The following is a 21,677-nucleotide window of genomic DNA, read 5'->3' as shown; positions in this document are numbered from 1 at the left end:
TTCGCTACAATTTTTTAGTGCTCCAAACACTATTGTATTTCAATTGAAATTCAGTTAACTATTATGTGGAAAAATATTCTCGAAAACCGTGAAACTCGGTAGTTGACAGGTAAGGTTTAAGTTAGCATGCCATGTTTTATTTAATTAAACAGCAAATTAAAATTATGCATCGTAATTTGGGCTGAGTATTAATTCTAAAATATTTCTTTCCTAAAAGATGCTGGTTACCAAATATTCACGATGCAATTCAGATGAATATCAAAATCATTTGAGTTTCAAGTACAAATTAAAAAAAAAAAAAATTCTGACGATGATAAAACCATATACAAACAAAACGCGCCTAAATGTCGTCTGCTTTATGCATTCATTCTTCAAAATGTTTTTCGAACGAGGAAAAGAAAAATAAATTCCCCATCTGTGATGCGTAGGGAAAAATGTCACTTCCGCCAAAAGATTGTAGGAGGAGGTCAGGGAAAACTTTCTCTTCTTCACGGCGAGAAATCAGCCAGCATTCTAAATTGAGTATTCCTTACCGGCGAAAAGATTTTGAGAACGCTACACATTTTTTCGACTCAGCTGAAATCTCGAAAAGCGGCATTTCGTCTTTGTAATTTACCCTGGAGATTTTACAGGATTTTCCTTAAAAGTTTTTTCCTCTACTAAGGGATGACAGCTCAGACACTGACCGTGAAACTTTTCAGGGGGGATAATACCTCTTGGGGTTTTCGGTTGCAAGGTGGAAAAGATTTCAGTACTCCAGTATCAGTACAAAAGGTATGTAACTATTTTTTTTTAATGTTAATTTCTCTCTCTTCTACCAAATGAATGCCAAATGCCTATTATACATATTTAATATATATATATATATATATATATATATATATATATATATATATATATATATATATATATATATATATATATATATATATATATATATATATATATATATATATATATATATATATATATATATATATATATATATATATATATATATATATATATATATATATATATATATATATATATATATATAAATATATATATATATATATATATATATATATAAATATATATATACTAGCTGACCCGGCAAACGTTGTTTTGCCTTATGGATTATTTCTAGAATATGAAAATATATCTTATTTATTGTAAGTGTGTGCGTATGTGGTATATGAGTGGAAGAGGCATGGAGCACTGTGAACGATGACGGAATGTGAAAATAACAACACACCAAATAATAATTTTTTTTTAATTTATTGTAACTTTTTTTTTATAAATTATATATACAACGAATTCAGAAAATATTAGTCAACATTATTACTCTCTTAGTGCAATGGAGTGTACAATATTTTTTGTCATTCCATCTTTAGCTAACGCAAATAAACTGGATGATTTTCCCACTCGAGAGCATGCCACGTCCGTGTGAAAAACATGGTGTGCTCAAATCTAAGACACAAACAGACATTGCTTGGCCTTGTCATTGCAAATTCCAATCTAATGGGGAACTGAATGCGTTTAAATTGAATTGGCACATCTGTGGGTATAATAGGGATTCGTGGAAGTAATATACCTTCACCCCGGAATAATGACTAATACATCTATAATAAATAATCTAAATAAATAATCTAATACATCTTAAATAATGACTTCGATAACGTTGTTCATTAATTTTTTACCGACTAATCACGTGCAGTCTGGTGGGTTCAAATTACGAAGCAAAATAACCGGAGATGTAACTTTGAGTACTAAATTATGCGGTGGTATGCCTGGTAAATCCAATGAGTTTAAAAACTCTGTTGGAAAATTTGCAGCTTCAATGAGATCGCAAACTGTATCAACAGACTTATAAGTCACCAAGTTACCTGGCAATAACTGTTATATCTTCAGATTCAATTCGTTGACGTTCACATTTTTTGCTAATATATTTGATGCTCTTCTTTTAAGGGCGAGCATAAGTATTAGAGTTTAATATGACTTGTTGCAACGTGAGTGAATATTGTTTTTTAATTATGTTTCAATGTCTAGTTTGGATCCGAATACGATTAAATAGAGATATATTTAAAATATGCGTTAAATCTTGTCCAAAAATGAAAAAAAAATAGTTATAAACCTATTCTCAGACCTACTGAATATACATATAAAATTTCATCAGAATCGGTCAAGCCGTTTAGGAGGAGTTTAACCACTAAAACTGTGACAGGAGATTTTTATATATATATATATATATATATATATATATATATATATATATATATATATATATATATATATATATATATATATATATATATAACGAGAGATAAAGAGAGCGTAGTCTCCTTAATCATTAATGAACCGCAACAAAGCAAAAAGTGCATTAGCAATTTATCTGAAACTCATAAGAAAAATAAAAATAAAAAGCGTGTCATCAAGCTGTTATGTAGTCCAACAAGTCAGATATAAATACTAATTTATATTAATTTTATAGTACTTATTTTAGTTTATACTAGTTTATATATTTAAAATTATAGTTATTATATTAGTTTATACTAGTTTATATATTTAAAATTATAGTTATTATATTAGTTTATACTAGTTTATATGTTTAAAATTATGGTATTTATATTAATTTACATATTTAAAATTATAGTATTAATTTTGTATCAGGGTAAGTTGTTTTGTAAAACTGTAATCTTGTTTCTGTAAAATAAATACTAGCTATTAAACATTTGTAATCCCACTTTTAATTTTTTGAAGGAAAAAAAAAATAGCCTTTCTTACGAAAGGTATAAATGGGTTTAAAATCAGGCAAGATGCAATACGAGCGAATGCATCACAATGATCGTTTCCTTGTTTTTTCACCGGATCTTTGAATTGCATAACTAATGAATTAATAAACAATCCCGTATTACTAATTATTTCGCATGTTTCGAACTAAATTCAAATTAGTAAGGATGAATTTAGCAGATTTGTAACGAAAGTGAAATTTTGAGAACTATTGTAATAGTGTATTTTAATTTCATTCCCCCCCCCCAAAAAAAAAAGTTAACACATGAGACGACTGTGCACCACTAATTATTGCAAAAAAAATTATGTGAGCACGCTTAGAACAAAAATAAATTCGCAATGTTAGAATTCAAATGTATGCTGCTACTTTTTTCTTCTTTGTTTTATACCACACTGTGTTAATTACCGTTTTAGCATTAAAAAGCACTATTCCAAATACTTATATCTATTATATCTAAATGTAGATATTTACGTTATTAATATATAATGACGGGAAGAACAGTCTTGTTCCTACAAAATAAATTCTAACAATGAAAAACTGTACAGTCATTTTAAAAGGACGCTAAGCACAAATGTGTAAGTTCCGATGAAATTAATTGAAAATAAGCATACTCTTTGATTTCAACTAATTGCTCTTGCTTGGGCCTGGATAACCTGGTTGGTAGGGCACTGGGCCCATGTCCAAGAGGTCGTGGGTTCGATCCCTGTAGACCGAAGACTCCCCGTATAGGAAATGGTGACTGATGCACCTTAAATCTGTCGAATCACAAAGTCCTTCATGTTCACATAACAAATCATACTTCTAGGGGTACTGATCCAGTCTTATGGATTGGGTTCAAAATTACAAGGCTACGGATTTGAACATTAGGAGCCGTAAACCCAAAATTGGGTCGGCTGTTCAACGACGGTTATAAAATAAAATTTAAAAATTACTCTTGCTTCGGAATACAGCCCTTTAGTTTCATTCAATACCACCGTGTAAGTTTATTTATTTATTTTTTGTTTCGAAACATTAGCAAAGGGACCTTAAGAAATATAACTCTTTTTTATTTAATAAACTCCTTTTTATTTACCGAGACACCACTTTTGTGAAATCTTGCCTTCGTTCTCCACTTTAATGATAAGCAAGATCTGAGTTGGAACCCAGAGATCCGATTTGAGGAAAAGTTTTTTCAATTGTTAATTTCAATTATTGTAAATTCCTTTTTAAGTTGTTTTTCTCATCACTACATGTAAACAATTCAAAAGTTTAAATAAAGCGACAATTAGTCCAAGTTGTTTCGTGCCGCGAGCAGCCCCAGTTGCCCAGAATCAAGATCTAGACCAGTTGTTTCGTGATGAGACTTCTAAAATAATGGCGAATTAAACCAAATTTCTGAAAATTTTAGTTTTTAATTTTATAACAGCAAGTAGCAAACAGTTCTGGACTGCAAAACTCAGTTTATTCATGACTTCATGCAAGTGAAAAAATTTCAACTATGATTTGCCTAACTTTATCTTCTGAAATTTCTGAGTATTTAGTGGCGAAAAAATTTAAAAAGCATTTAATATATTTTATTTTGCCGAATGCCGTAATTAACCATACGCACGCCACTAACAGTGGTCGGAAGTAGTTGAGAAATTACTGTAGTCGCTAGTTTGTTTGTTTTTTTTACGTAGTTTGTAGTGTATTGTTTTTCAAAAAAAAGCAGTGCGATACAAAAAAAATTATCAGTTTGTAGCGATTCCTCCTTTTAGTGATAGTTTAGTAAAGAGCTCTTTGATGGGAACAAATCTTCGTCCGTCCATGGACCCGGCTGATCAGGAATTACAGAATTCAAAATTACACATAACAAATATATTTAAACTAAACATTACGAATCGCTTTGGTCACACATTGGCCAGTGTACACTCGTGAACCGTTGATGTTATTTAAAAGAAACGTACTTAGGGGAAATAAAAGAGTACTAAACAATTAAAAAAATTCAACAATTTCGTTTTTCTTAAATTAAATATTCGCTGTCGAGAAAAGCATGAAAAGTTGAAGGTTAAGCGAATAAATTTTACAAAATTTCCGAATAACAAACTGGCTCATGTAACCATAAATAAATATTTCTTAATTATTCCCTTACTTTTTAAAGTTCGTCTCCTTAAATTAACGAAGTAGTTACAACAGTTCCAAAGTAGGTCGTAGTCGCTACATTAAAAAAGTAGTTGCAGTTAACTACATTTGTAACAAAGTAGTTGTAGTTAGTTGTAAACTACAAAAATAAATAGTTTTCCTTCCACTCCCCCCTACAAACTGGTATTAATTCTCCTCTTACTCATCTTGATCTTATTGATTCTTATCAACAAAACTTTATTTTGGGGTCAATTTCTAATTTTAAAAAAATTCATTACGTTTGAAGTTCCATGGTATTAAAAAATAGCCCGACTCATCATCCGCAACGGTCAGTATATTTTCAATATATATTAGAAATTGTATATTACTAAAAAATTCCCGTTAGTTGAATTAATTTATCATAGGTTTTGAGATGTGAATAAAAAAATATGTTAATCGTGCAACAGAATAATTCTGTGCAGTGAAAAAAAGTTACAGCTATGGCATATGTATTGGCTTCCAACTCTAATCTATGCAATTTGTATAAATTCAAGATATGCTCTCGTATTATTTTGATTTTGAAATAAATCAATACATTGTTACTACTCATGCTACAATTTTACGTATGACGTTGTATATCATATGTTTACTATTTACATGTAGATGGATAAATAATTCTAATTTATTAAAAGATTGAAACATCACATTTACTACCACTAAGAAAAATACTTTCACAAACTACTGTAATTCCATAGCAGTAGTGTATAGATGAAAGCAGTTTACATTGAATTTTCTACGTATGTTTAGCTTTACTGATGATCAGTCAAAAAACAGATTGGAAAATGCGATTTGAATATCGTGCTATTCGTCACGATCGACCGAAGTCAAGTAGTAAAAGATTTATTTGTGTAGGACGCGCATCAAATTTCCGAGGAAAGACTTGACTGTCTAAATCTTTCCGCACTTGTTTATAAGCTGACAATTTGTCATAGGAATATCACGACAACTTTTTTCGCTTTTTTTTTTTTTTTTTTAATCTTTCTACGTAACGGAGTTATGACGCTGAACATCACATAAATGCCACTATTGTTTTCGAAACAAAAAATACACCACATTTACAAATAGGTCGTTCCCCTCTTTTTCTGATTTCACTATTACCTGCTGGCTGATAGATTTTAAAAAATATGTTTTACAAGAATTGCAGTAAAATATTGTGCTAAATATGAAAGGAATTGTTTTGACATCAAATTTTTAAAAGGACTACTATGAAATCTATCTTCAATGTATTTATCAAAGTTTGTTTATTTTTCAGAATGTTCACACTCTTTCCTATGAACAGAAAAAATGTATTCCAATATTTTAGTCCACTTTTATGAAGTTTTAGATAGCATGTTTCCTTAAATCAAAGATAAAATATCTAAGCATAATTTTTACTTCCAATTTAGATTTAAAAATAAAAATTTTCCGCTGGACAGTTAGCAGCTACGAATTATTATTTAAATATATCTTGATTTTTTTTTTTTTTTACTTTTTATTCATTGGACGAATTCTACATTTGGAACAGCAGAAAGTGATAAAGCGTAAGTCATATGAAAAAATGAAAACCTTTAAATGTTTCTGTCTGATATACATGTTACCGTGCATGACCGAAATCAAGAGAATGTCGACTTTCACCAGTAAATGTCAACCATCACAAAATCGCTTTAGTGAAAGTCGGAAATATTTGTAATATCCGGTTTGATATTAATTTCTTCGCTGATATTATTATATTTATTTGATATTTAAATATCTTTTGTGGATAGATTAGGAGGAACATCAGTGTTTGATGTACAGGTTAAATGCATACTGGACAGTGGCACTTGACCTTAAAAAACATTGATGCATGTGTACCGGGCAAATGTATACCATGCAGTGGCCTTGAACCTTTAAAAAAAATTGGGGGGGGGGGGGGCATACCAGGCAAATATATACCGGGCAGTAGCACTTAAGTATATATTTCGGACAACTACCAAAGCGACTGTGTGATTGCCAACATTCACCGGCGGAAGTTAACAACCACCCATTTCGGCCATTCACAGGCGTAAAAATGCCTCGACTTTTTTTCTTTTTTTTTCACCTCTTCTTGAAGTAAATTATATTTGGAATAGAAGGGAAAGCAAAGAGTAATAACAAATGATACGAAAAAAAGAAAAAAATTTATATCTACTGTTTGAAATGCTTTTTTAACACTAAACATGTCATAACCGGTCAAATGACCGTTTAAGAACTCTTGCGTCGAAAATGTGCTTATCGTCTTATTGTTTTTGCACATTTGACTTTTTCTACCAATTATATTCAGTTAATATTCTATTATTATTTTTTTTTTTTTTGTATTTTGTTTGTTTCGAACAACACTTGTCGTATACCTATTTCTATAACAACCGGTCATTTGACCGGGAGAACAATGTATTGCTTTCGAAGGTTATCGAATCAGTAATGACGATGTAATGCGTGTTCGAAGTATTGCATCCGATGAGTTGCACATTTCTGCAAAGTACAACAAAGTTTGTTGCACATTCAGCGTAGTTAGTTCAATCAAAATAACTGTGAATTCAAATTTCAAGAAAGTACCTAAAATTTTAGATTAGCATTTTTGTGTCAGAAAAAGGGACTAAAACTAAATGTTTTGGTAAGTAGTTAATATTTAATTTTGATAACTTTACTTCATTTCTAACCTAACTGTTAGTTTTTATCCCAAAAATATGTCGAAATAATCAAGACAGCACAAGTTCTTAGAAGAAATAATATTAATTATAAGAATTCTTATATATTCTTATAATTATAAGAATTGAAGAATAATAATAATTAGAAGAAAAATATTTGGGGAAAATGTATAATGGAAACACCCTGTACATGTAAAAAATGCGTTGAGCACTGAATTAAAAATTCTTATTCTTTGTGTTTGTAATACATAAAAATTGGCAATATACAATTTTGCTTAATTATACTAAAGTTTTTTTAGTTTATTTAATTCCTGACATCCATATTTCATACATTCAATCAAGAAACATAAAATCCGGTCATTTGACCGCCGATGGTGGAAATAGGTATTAAGTGTTGGTGTGTTTAGTGTTAAGCGCAACAGTCAATTGCTGTTATTTCTTATCATACTGGTTCATCTGACTATCTATCTTGATGATATATTTTTTGTTAAGATTTGTACACATCAGTGCACTTCCTGTTAAAGCTCAATGCAGTAACTTTCTATTTTTAACTCTTTATCAAAAGATTATGGCGAAGATAGGCACTGAATGTTTCTATAAATCTAAGAAACGGAAAACATTTTTTGAATTTGATAAATCAGGGATAATAGTAATAAATACTTATTAAGTTTTCATTTTGAAACTGTAGTATGTTTGTTTTTTTATCAATTTTTATGATTAATTACGACTTTCACCATCATTTGTGCGTTTCTAATGTCCGATTCTTACTCAATAAATCTTTTTTGTTATATAAATCATACTTACATTTCACGTTTTTAAACATTCTCATTCGTTTTTAACTTCATTTCTCTCATTTTTCTTTTCCTTTTTAGAGATGAGAAACTATAAAACTTCTACAATCAAACTTTGGCATATAGAAGTGATTTCAGCGTTCAATAAAATATTAAAAAATTTTAACTTTTAAGCTATCAAAGTACATAATAAATTAATTATGACATTATTTTAAAAATAACAGTTTTGTCGAATTGGGAACTTAGTATAATAACGTTAATAGTTCATTGCCCTGCTGGACGTAATATCTCATTTCCCTCACAAATTGACGAACATTATCTTAATTGTCTTATCGCTTTTTTTATTTTTATTTTCAATAATAGTGTTGAGGGGGAGGGAGGCTAGTGTGGTCATGTGGCTTGAGTAGACAAATTGAATATTTCTGTTCTGGATTTACAACTAACAAATTCTTGTTAACTCCGGCAGTTACATATGTAGTTGACAAGATAGTACTTTCGTGTGTAGTAACAAGACATACCGCTAGACTGTGAAGCAGCAAATTAAAAAATAAGGTTTTCATGATCGAAGAGTAACTTGTTAATTTTTACTTTAATTATTAATTTTAGACCGTTTTTATTTATCCTCTTTGACAATATAAATATTGTATTATGAATGAATATATGTTTATAGGAAATATTATATTTCGTACAATAGGAAATATTATATTTCGTACAATAGGAAATATTATATTCTGAATACTGTAGGAAATATTATATTACGTTTTTGTTCACACTAGCTCCGTAACATGGAGCAACTGTGAACAAAAACATTTTAAAAAAAAGATTATTAGTAAAAATTATACATGAAATTATTATGTTCTATTATTCAAACCAAACTGATGATTAGTGTTCAAATTATAAAGAAAAAATACAAAACACTGGAATCAGGAAAGAGAAATTGAAACTTAATTTAAAATGAGGACGCAATAAAAAATAAGAAGATGAAAACTTTTTTATTCCCTTTATTTTCTATTCTAATGAGTAAATGTAAAGCAATTTCGACTTATGGTAATTTAATAAACCTTTCGATACTAAAACCGGTAAAAAAAAATAATCTCAAAATGACTTCCTTTTCTAGAGTGCCTCTTTTTATGGTTATGATTCTCAGACATGGAGTCTGGCTGTCTTGTTACTCTCTCATCGCTTAGTTTCTCCGCGGTTATTTATTTCCAACTCGATCAACCTCTTGCACGTGTAATGTAAACAAATGATGCAAGCAAAGCAATCTTTCTTTAATTAATTCATACTTACTTTAAAAAACGTGACGAGGAACTTGTGGCCGGCTCGCGGTTGCGGATTTACATAAATTTTTTGCTCCCTGTCTAAAAATATTTTAATTAAGCGGTTCCCAAATAGTGTTCTGCGGAACCCTAGGGTTCCGTGGAAGAGGGTTTCGAGGGTTAAGCCTTTTTTTAGAAATTTTTTTTTAAATTTGTAACTTTATTTAGATGAAATATATAATCCCTTATTTACTTATTATTCATATTGCCTTTATTAATTTTATTTAAAGTAAAATGCCAAAAAGAGAAATGAAATTTTAAAAAAAAGAAGAAAAGAAATCGGGGGATATTTCCATATTGTGATCTGTCGCGCCAACTACAATCGCCAAGGTGCCAAATAAATATTAAACTTGCAATTAAAAAAAACAAAAACATGTAGTTGTTTGCCCGTGGGTGGCTACGAGTTATACATTTCGAGTTAGTCCTTTTTTCTTTTTTTTTAAAAGTTTTTTGCAAGTTTCCAAGACTTGACGATTATTTTGCCGCAGATCACGAAACGGAAATCTCTCCAAAAATGACAACAATTATGAAAAGCATTTGCATTCATTAATGACTGTAATAGTTTTTCTCATTCTGATTTGCAAATCAAAATAGAATAACTGAATTTTTTAATAAAGAAATATGCTTCCCTAAAACCCATTTTTGATGTTTATTGCATTTTTTTCATTTTACATCAATATACAATAAAAACAAATCAATATACATATATTTATATTAATATACAATAAAAAAAATATTTAGCTAGACTAGATTTATCTAGAATGAGAATTCGACTCTCGAACATGAAATCTAATATACGTTAAACGATAAAAAATAATGATGAATGACAAAACTATTCATTTCTCTTAATAAAAATAAAACAGTCAAAAATCTCAATAAAGTTAATCACTAGTAATCTAGAAATATCTTGTTTCATCCGAAATTAAACGAATAAGATTGTATTTTGCCAAATCCTCAGCGTATCTGAAGAAAAATTTTAAAAAGCATTTTTGTAAAACAGTTTTAATTCTATCGTTTTTCATTAAAAGTATCCGCGACTACCATTATTTATTTAAAATCATAACATATATTCAGTTTAAGGAAATATAGTGCCATTAGTACAATCAGATGGATGAGTTAAAGCCCTTAAATAGGCTGTATACTCAGATAACAAACTCATATAGGTATAGATAGTGCCATTAGTGGTTCCAGGTGCCCAGCTTCAAGATCACAGGCAAAAATATACGTTATATTAAGTTATTTACAATTAGTTCTCCCGAACCAAAAGTTGAAATGAAATATTCTTATTACCAGTTTTTTTATATATATAGATATATATCATTTACTTATAAGTGGTAGATCTGCAAATGCTTTTGCATTTGGAAAAGCATTTTTCTTATCTATAACTAATAAAATGTATACTTTAACAGCAATAGTAAAATTAGAAGCTAACAAAAGAATAAAAATAAAATTATCAATTTTTATTTTTTATTAATTTTAGGTAATAAAAATATACCAATATGTCATTCCCTCACTTGTCCCCACTGCTGATTTAAAAAAAGAAAAATATTGTTTCTGAAATAAAAAAATTTTTTTTACAAATTTGTGTTTTTTATTTGAGAATATTGAAATATAGAATTCAGAAAATAAATTTTAAATTTAATTTCTGATAAAAATATTAACACAGCACTATTTTAAACTTTGTCCCTAGTGTTTCGCGTCATTCCCTCACAACAATGTTCTTATCACCTGCAATTATCTTAGAATAAAAATATTTTTATAAAAACTTCAGAAGTTAACAACTGGCATCATAGAACAAAATTGCTGTATGTTTCCATCTTCAACTTAAAGAAGCTTTGCTGTGGAATAAATTTGAATGAATCAAACCAGGTAAAATTTTTTACATTTGTCATTCCCTCATGTCGTTTTTTAGAGTAAAATAAAATACAACTTCATCGAGAAAGTGGATAATTATATGTTGCTTTCTTGTATGAATATAATTGTATGTGATTGACTTCAGAGATTAATAAAGCCTAACTGTTATTTTTAAATTTTATTGAATTCGTCATTCCCTCACTAGTGTATAAAGTGAGGGAATGACGTTGAAGTGAGGGAATGATTCAAGATGAGTATATTATTACATTTTTTTTTGTTCAATCGTGCCAGCCAATTTTATTTCCCAAACCTGTAAAAACTATTAAATATATAAGACTAAATTATAATAAATATTAGATATACTTAGTATGTTATCATTTTCAAACTTTAGGTAGATGTAACTTAGATAAAAACATGTATTAAAATAAAATATCATTCCCTCACTATTAGTGTCAGTCCCTCACTTTTTAAATAGTGAAAATAATTAATTTACTTATTAATTAATTTGAAAAATAAATTAATAAATTGATTTATTAAAGTAATTAATTTATTTATTAAATTAATTAATTAATTATTAATTATTATAAATTAATAATTATAAATTAATTATTTAAAAAATTAATTAATTTAAATATTAAGTATAATTTATAGGATATATACTTTCTTTATAATGCCATTACATATTTCTATTAATATAGAAAGTTTCAGAGCTTTTTATTCACTTTACTTTTTTGAGATTTTATGAACTGAAAAATGACAGTTTTCATGAGAATGACCCATATATATATATATATATATATATATATATATATATATATATATATATATATATATATATATATATATATATATATATATATATATATATATATATATATATATATATATATATATATATATATATATATATATATAACAAGATTAACGATGAAGTAAGTTTTTTTTTTCCTTTTCTTTCTGTGCTTACTCCATTAATCTTTGTTTCGATTCAAAATGCATTTTATTGGGTTTATTAATTTTGCTCATATCGGGTTCATTGCAATTTTGTAAAGTTTTGGCAGATGTTTTGTTGAAATTTTCCAATGTTTTATTGAAATATCACTATATTTCGGCAGTAATTCATGCTACCACGGTGTTCCACGCTAACAGAAATGGCGCCAAACATAAGACGCCAATTTCACCAAGGGGCACCCTCAAGTATATTTTTACCCCTAACTCAAATCATTGTTGATCTTATAGGATGACCTGTATGGTGCTTCATCTCTCCCCCCCCCCCATTAATTTAAATTTTATGCTGAAAACAATTAAAACCTAATGAAAAAAACTTTAAATATGGCAAACAATTTAAAACATGTAATATTAATAAGTGATGCTGCGTAATATTTCAAAAGCAAAAACCATTGCAAGTAATTGTCCAATTAACTTCAATACTATCAACTGACAAAATATTTTAGTTTCAATCAGACATAAAGCAAATTATATAATAAAAACATATGTAACTGAATTCGACAAATTAAATTAAGAAAATTTAATTTTCTTTTCATATTGAATACTAATAAAAAATAAATGTAAAATGAAATAATTATGTTACCAATGATCAACAAACATTCCTGTCTGAATTGCTATAAGACAATAAGGTTGAAACAATAAAATTAAAATTTATTTGAAATAGATCTCTGAATATTCACAAAACCTACCTATGTACATCTTTCATTGACTTTTCTTTTCACATCATTTTGTGTACCAATGATTTGCACTTTTATGCATTATTTACGAAATATCTCAAACAAATATGAACTGTTAATTAATATTTCTGGCTAAACGATTTTTCGAAAATAAGTAAAAAACAATTAAAAAGTAAGAAAAAACAATGATAAAATTAAAAATTATTTACAAAACCTCCTTATATACAACATTTTTTATCAATTTCTTTTCCATATTATTCGTTTTCATTTAAATGTCTTGACTCTTCAACGTTTCATCGCCGCGCATTCCGCTGTCTCATATTGATAGCACTACGATTATTTTCCCGGTAATTTTGTGCTGCCAAATTATGTTCAGCCGTATGTCGCTGTTGATATCGCCTAAGATATTCACGGCGATCCAATTTTTATAAAAGATATAAGTATTTTATAGTAAACTCTGTTCAATATATTTCACATATTCAATACAAAATAAAAATTGCAACAAGATTTAGCTGGTAAGTTTAGTTGTAACATTTCTGCAGACAGCATTATTAAAAATTATTACCTTTTCACACACATGCGCTCAATTTTGATTGGCTGTTTTGTGCGTTACTAACCAGAAGTCTTCTGTGATTGGCTATGTGTTATCATTCCACTCTCTTCTTATATATATATATATATATATATATATATATATATATATATATATATATATATATATATATATATATATATATATATATATATATATATATAAAATATCATAAAGTGGTGGAACACTGAAGTTAAATTGCTCAAATAAAAGTTAAGCTTAAAACACTGAAATTTTCAGAGTTTTAGAAATCTCTTTAAGGGCCTGAGAGGGAAGACCTTTAACTTCCCGCAACGAACCTTATCTTATAATTGTTTCTCAATATCTAGTGTGACTAACTGGTGCGTCATTTTTTCGAAACGGGTCACAATTCGTCGGAAATGGAAGAGACACAAAAAAATATGTCAAATACTCGATCATCCAGTCATTCGTTCGTAATCTAAGAATTCCTTCCTGACGAAATTCCACGCTCATTCAGACTTGCGAGACAAAGTGAACTCAAAAATGGTTCTGGATTAAGAGTTCAGAGATTGTTATCGGTTTCAAACTTAGAGGTTAATGTCAGACGTGTTTTGGTATTTTATTTTTTATATATGTATACGAGAAAATCATTCACATTCTTTGTTTATACTTAACAGCCAGCTTTTACGGGTTTTCGTAATATTTTATTTTTATGCATGAAGTGGTAATAAAATTTATGCATTTAATTTAAATTGATTTTGATAACCATTACACGCAAATATATGAGGCATAAATAAATAAATTGATTTTTAGCAAAATCATAAAATATTTCGCCAGGGAATGTAACCGGGAAATGTAAAAAATCCAAAGTTATTTGATAACAGTTTAAATATGTTTTCGGGTATTAAATTTATGACAGAATGTTGCGAACTGAAATAATCAATCAGTTCTACGGTAAAAATGCAATAAATTTTGTTGCAGGAGGTGTGTTAAGATCCAACAATGAAAGTAATTCCGGAAAGTCAGAGAAAAACCCAAATCTTTAACAACAAAAAAATTAGACGTAAAATAAGGATGTTTTGCAGTGGATAATTATCGATTTAAGCTAACACTTTAATTTTCAAAATTATGTGTGGAGAATATCAAACCTAAGTATTTTTTCGTTCCTATTATATTGCGTCTTTAATTCAGACAACATAAACTACAAACACGGAATTTTACCACTTTTTTAAATTATATTTATTTTTTCGTTGTACCTCACACAACCAGAAAAAGACCCTCTTTGACTCGTTTTACAAGGGTTTAATCAAAATAATGAAAACACTTCTATGCTTACTTTAAACAGTTTTTATTATAGCAACAAATTTTCTGGAAGATTTTTCATGGTAAAACTGTTAACAATAATTAAAAAATTTCGTTTAAAGCTTTCAGAAATAGTGCCCTTTTTAACCATTAATTTATTGAAGTTCGTGTTGATTAAAGTGAGCGTTTGAAGTTAAAGCTTATTTCCTTTTTTTTTAAATACCACTACAATTCTAAAAGCATTCCTCATTAAACATTACAATTCTAGAATGACTTCGAAATTGGTTACTTGCACTTCAAGAAGAAGACCTCCTATACCCACACATGTGACGCCAGTGCCAGTCAATCATGACGTATTAAAGTTTCTCTATACATAAGTTAAGAGTGTGAATTAACGATGAGTTAATTAAATACAGAGCCGTATCACACATCGAGTTCTTTCTCGTCTACTATTCCTTTATTTAACTTAGATTTATTATTTCTTTATTCATTTTATTGTAAATAATGTGATGTATTTTTGTTTTGTGTACCTGGCAAAGTAGTTAGTTTGTTTATGTTCTACTTGGAATCCTGCCTGTCTTTGTGTTAAGTTTCTATATATAATGAAAGAATTGAAATCTTTGAAAAGGAATTTAAAATGTGTCACTTAAGAAAATTGATACCTGACGGACTTTGTTTTCTCGGAATAGAATAGAAAGAACAGTTGCTAACGTAAACAAATGCAACGTTTCGACAACCCATCAGGACCGTGGTACCATCAATAAGTCAGCTTTCATGTATCCCATTGCTAGTATTAAAGACATAAAAAGTAATTAACTTCTAATGCTCATTTTAGTGCAAACTTTGTATGTGTCATAAAAACATCATTTCTAAAAGCTCCAGGCATGATCTTTCAAATAAGGAGCCAACAGTTTTGCTACTTAAAATCTACCACTAAATTTGCTGCGAAAAGGAAAATTGTTTACATTTATTGTTACCTAATACATTGTTTACATACATTGTGACATTGTTACCTAAATATAAAGTTTGCCATAAACGAAATAATACGAAAAGTGATTAAATATCATCGATTATTAGTTTGTTTTCTGGTGAATTTGTTTTATTGAAAACCATCATAAGCAAATTTACTTTTTCTCCTAACGGCATACCCTCCAACTTATGATGATTTTGAAAATAATTCTTTCTAGTGGTAGCGAACCAAAGTAGAAATTTTTAAAGCAAATGGATCTCTCATGAAACTTTTATCAGAACTTAAGAATCTAGCCGTATGGCCTGCACTTTTATTAGTAATAGTGGATAAGTTACGCTAAAATTAATTCTTTTTAAATATTAAGACATTAATTTTGCTACCGTCTGAAAAGAAGATTTCTGAAACTACGGAAATTCCGTAGCAGTTGGAGGGTATGTAACGGTAGGATGTATTTATCAAACTTAAATCCGGAAGCTCTTTATCAGTCTGTTACTGAAAGTTGCTTCTCTTTAAGACTGTTTACATAACACTTCACTCACAAATGTATTCAATAAAGCTTTCTTTCTGAAAAATCCCATACAGTAGTTATTTACTACAGATGCGTATTTTTATTTCACTTGGGATAAGTATTCTGATTGCTTTGTAAATTTAAGTTGCCGACGAATAAATATTTACATTAATCAACGTCAAATAAGAACAACCAGGTGTTCCATTTCTATGTTCGTTTCTCTCCCCCTTTTTTTTGTGTATACCAGGCAGTGCCCCTGCCTGGTATACATTTGTCCGGTATGCTCTACCTACACCAATGTTTTTTTAATGTCAAGTGCCAGTAGGCATTTAACCGGTACTCCGAACACAGATATTAAAATATTGAATAAATATAATAATATTCAACGAACAAATTAATATAAAATCGGATGTAACAAATGTTTTGGACATTCAATAGAGCGACTATGTGATTGTTGAAAGTCGGCATTCTCTTGATTTCGGTCATTCATGGTGACATATATACTTTTTTTTCTTCAATTTTTAAAATAATATGTATTAAACAAAGAAATTTTTGAGTTTCGCTAGTTACTATTTTTAGTTATTCATTAGTTAGAATGAACTGGCTTATGGCATTTCTCCCTAACGATTCTCCGAAAGTCAAGTTCTACAAGTGAAACGTGGTAGCTCAGATAAATATCATCATTTTAATTAAATAATTTGATTCATTTATACAGAAATGTCATTTTTTGTTTCATTTTAATGAAACCCGCAAAATTAGGTTTTTTTTCTGCTTAATGATACATTAGAAAATAAAATAAAAAACAAATTCAAAATTAAACTAGAAGTCGTTTTCGACATGCGAATTCAAGATTTTTGATTAAAAGTAATTACAAGACTTTATAGATGAATTCGAGTAGAATAGTATTCATGATTATTGTCATAAATATTATATGACTATTGTAGAAAAGATGATATAACTTCATTTCATACATCAAGTATTTTCAAAATAACAACTCATCTCTCTAAGTTTAAAATATTCACAATTTCTAATGAATTTATTTTTGAAGCCAAGTTTTCGCCAAAAGAAAATCGATCATTTAGGGTTCCGTAGCTGGAGAAAAAAATTAGAAACCACCTGCTCTCATGTATCTAATCTGTGTCAGTTTCGAGTATAAATTCGACTTTTCTTTCAAACAAATCAGTGGTGAATAATGCAAATCAAAACATCGCTATTCCGCCCAAAAATAAATATCTTAACTGCCGTGTATCCTGTACTAATATCACCACTTATGCATTAAGATACTTTTCTAATCATGAAAATATTTATGGCAATTAATGGAGTTAAGAAGAGACTTTGGGCTAATGTCTTTCTAATTTAAATAAGAGCAACTATTTCGCTTAGATCAAACGTTTATCTCTCCATAGGGGTGCTCCTCATTTTCGCAGAATAGAACGGAAGATTTCTTTTAACCTTTCAAGTGACATTTATGACTCACTCCTAGAAATTTATAGAACTTTTAAACTAATTAAACGTTTAAATTGAGTGCAAGGATTAAAACGCTTTGAATTTTTTTCAAGGAATTAATTTAGTGTCCTGAAATTTTTACAACCCAGCGTCATCATTTAAAGAGAGGTATAACGACGTTGAGAAGTTACAACTTAAAGAACTTTGTAAAGAATAAACTTAACGAACTATTGTACCTTAACGATCTATTTTAACTTAGCTAACTATTTTAACTTAACGTAATACTTAAAAATAATTTTAAGTGGTTTTAATTTTCGAAGTGTGGTAATATTTTGAAAAGGTAAATAGTGATAGTATCATAATTTTATTATGTACATTTATTAATGTTAGAAAACATTATATCTTCATATAATGCGTTTGCAATAAAATTTTTAATATGGATATGAAATTATAGAAATTTTTTCTTTTAAAGACTAAAGTGATAGAAAAAAGCATTAATTAACACTTTGACGCAGATTGAACACCGGTGTGCCTTTTATATATAGTTTTCCTTGATGCTCGAATTACAAGTAAAAATTTATTTTGGTATTTTTAATTATAAAAACTCTCTAATAGTTACTAAAAAAATCTGTTAGATTATCGGAATTATGTTGTTAGTAAATTTTAATATCCCAAAAAATTTATATATAATTTTCTTTTATTCATATTCAGAAATTTATAAATAATTGATTTGATAAATTAAAGAAATTTTAATGATGAGTAAATGTTTCTCTTAAATCTAAATAACTGTAAATCAATGCAAATTTGAAAAATTAGTGTTTGGTAGAGAGCTATGTTGGAAAAATTTTACCTTTAACGCAGAAAAAGACACCGGTGTTTCATGGTGTATTCCATAACCATCCATTATTAAAATGCTAAATATAGTGTGTGTACACTTATTTTGACTTAAATGAATACAAAATAATAAAAAAAATGCGTGAAAAATATGTTTAGTAAGATCTCTGCTTGAAAGGGTTAATGATTTCGAGAGGTTTTGGTACTTAGTTTAATTGTAAATAGGAGCACTTTTCAAAGAAGAGGGTTTTTTTCATAACTACCACCTTATCGCTGTAGCTATTTGGCTTTAGTAGCAATTTTGCATTGTCGCTATTACGCTTTAGTAGCTATTTTGCTTTAGTCAAAACTATAAGATATGATTCTTACTTTTAAAAATTTATCATAAAACGTTCATTGTTACTATGCGTGTTTAGAAATATGACATCTACAACAGTGGACTTCAATCTGCGGGACCGGTACAAGGCCGCCCAAGGAGCATTAAATTATTTCCATTTTTATTTTTTGTGGTGTATTTCTCCCGAATTTGTACGAATTTCTTTGGATGATAGTTTAACCGGGAGTTGAGGAATGTCACCTAAAGCCGCACCAATACTGCGCATGTAGTTGTGAAGGCATGTTTGAATACAATTATTAAAGTTATAAAATAAAAACAATCTATACAATCAACGTTCCTTCCCCACAGTGGATCGCGGAAAAATTATCTATCAAACGTTGACCGGGCAGCCGCGATAAAAAGATTGGGGAGCATTGATCTATAGGATGAAAATTATTTACATACATCAAAGTGGTTATTTAACCAGATAGGTAAAAATCACTTGCTTTAATGATTAGTTTACCGTGACTTGAATCATTTTTGGCAGACCCCTTAAGTTTGTGGAAAATCAAAATAATTATAATAATTGTCTTAGCCAAAACTGCCAACCTGGAAGTTCAGCTCTCCACAATATAGCGAAAGTAAAGGTCAGATTGAACTTTGGTTATGCTATCTAAAGCCTTGCTGAAAGTTTTAAGAGTTCTATTTGTTTTAAAAAAAAATTTAGCCTTACCCTTAATTCATTACCACTGATAAATAATTTTTGACCGAAACTCAAATGTTTGAGGATACGAAATAGTTTTGCATAACTTGTAAAAAGTAAGTAGCATTGTCTTTCAAAATTACTATGTCCAATTTGTATAATAATATTTTTTTTTTAAAAATGAATCAAATCTTCCCCTTTTTCAAACTATGTTGTGTCACAAACATTATCCGTTTCAGTTTCCAAGAATAAATAGTCCATGTAAGTATAAAAGTCACCCTTTCTTTAAATGAAAAAAAAAAATGAAATTGTGCTCTATTTTTGTTCTATTTTGTACACACTTTTTTTACCGCATAAGAGTTCAGTGACAAGCAGATAATGTCTCCGAAGAGCTGCCAACTTCGAAATGATGACACATTCTCTTGAGCAGTTCTCCTGGGTTCGAATGATCACTTGACGTAATTTGTCTGAGTATTTCAATTCCTTTCAAACGATTCGTAGTTAGTTCTTCATTATTATTTTCAGTAGTATAAATTAGAACTGCCATGATTTCAATTTACGGTATCTTTGATGCAGTTTAACTGCGAAGCATTCCCTGTTACAATTGATGTTTAAAATAGCTTCTTTATAAAGTACAAAAATCGCCTTCTTTTTTTCTTCGGATTTTTGTTCTTTTGGCAACTAAATATTGTTTCAAAAACGTTTCTTTTTTACTTTTCTTTCGAATTATTTAAATATATGGGTAAATGCATTCTGTAGGAAACGTGTTATTCAACAAAGAATCTCCTAATTTCCAAATATGAACGCCAATTTAGTATATTCAGTTGCAGAAACATGTTAAAATGGTTCCAAATTTTTTTCACTCCAATGCGTTCATTCAGATGATCAAGTCGTTTTCGCTTTTTTTTTATCTCCCGAATTATCAAGTACAATCATTAAAAAAAATTCTATTTCTCAGATTTTTTAGGGAAAAAAAAGAAATGTTTTCTTAGTTTAAAAGGATGCTCATAACTAAACGCAAATTCTAAGACTTAAGATGAATATATTGATTTCTTTCACACCATAAAAACGTAATAATACTTTACTGGTCGTTTCATAGTAAAAAAGTCCATTTATATATATATATATATATATATATATATATATATATATATATATATATATATATATATATATATATATATATATATATATATATATATATATATATATATATATATATATATATATATATATATATATATATATATATATATATATATATATATATATATATATATTTATATATATATTTATATATATATATATATATATATATATATATATATATATATATATATATATATATATATATATATATATATATATATATATGCTGCTTCAATAATTTTTTAAAAATTTAAGTCACAAAATTGTTGAAATATATTGTACTAGACAAATAAGAACGCCTTCACATCTTTTTTTATAAAACATTAATTATTTATATGAACTTACAAATGCTTCTATGTGAGTGATTATTACTATTATTATTTAATATTGCTACCATTTATATGAACTTAATATTACTCTGAAACAGCAATTAAATATACTTTTCAATATTAAAATCAATATTTTCAAATAGTAAGGGTTAATTTAAGTTATCCTAATCGCGAATTCGTTTTCATTTTTAAAATTTCGCAATTTGTTTATGCTCCTCAGTAATCATTCGTTAATCATCACTGCCGATCACGAGATAATGATGATTATCTAAATTACCTAAGTTTCTATTGGCAACTTCTGATTAAAATTTGATTGTAATTTTGAGTTCTAGCACTAATGCGACATTTTATTTCGGCAGGATCT

General features: G+C 28.4%; 1 protein-coding gene across 4 annotated transcripts in view; it reads left to right on the top strand.

Moving 5' to 3' along the window:
- Positions 1-366: 366 nt before the first annotated feature.
- LOC107442323 (PDZ and LIM domain protein 7) overlaps positions 367-21,677 on the top strand; it is a 79,622-nt gene continuing 58,311 nt past the window's right edge. For 2 of the 4 annotated variants that reach the window (XM_087168497.1, XM_087168495.1), the window contains exon 1: positions 367-774. In XM_087168497.1, the coding sequence (XP_087024623.1) occupies positions 667-774 (108 nt within the window). In that variant the 5' untranslated portion in view covers positions 367-666. The remainder of the gene's footprint in view (positions 775-21,677) is intronic. The other 2 variants (XM_087168498.1, XM_087168496.1) reach the window with 1 other exon arrangement.

The sequence above is a fragment of the Parasteatoda tepidariorum genome, chromosome 7, assembly GCF_982258835.1.
Source record: "Parasteatoda tepidariorum strain Cologne lab strain chromosome 7, Ptep-v5.0, whole genome shotgun sequence".
Classification (NCBI taxonomy): domain Eukaryota; kingdom Metazoa; phylum Arthropoda; class Arachnida; order Araneae; family Theridiidae; genus Parasteatoda; species Parasteatoda tepidariorum.
The sequence above is the reverse complement of the archived record's forward strand: the minus strand, read 5'-3'. Positions and strand labels throughout refer to the sequence as shown.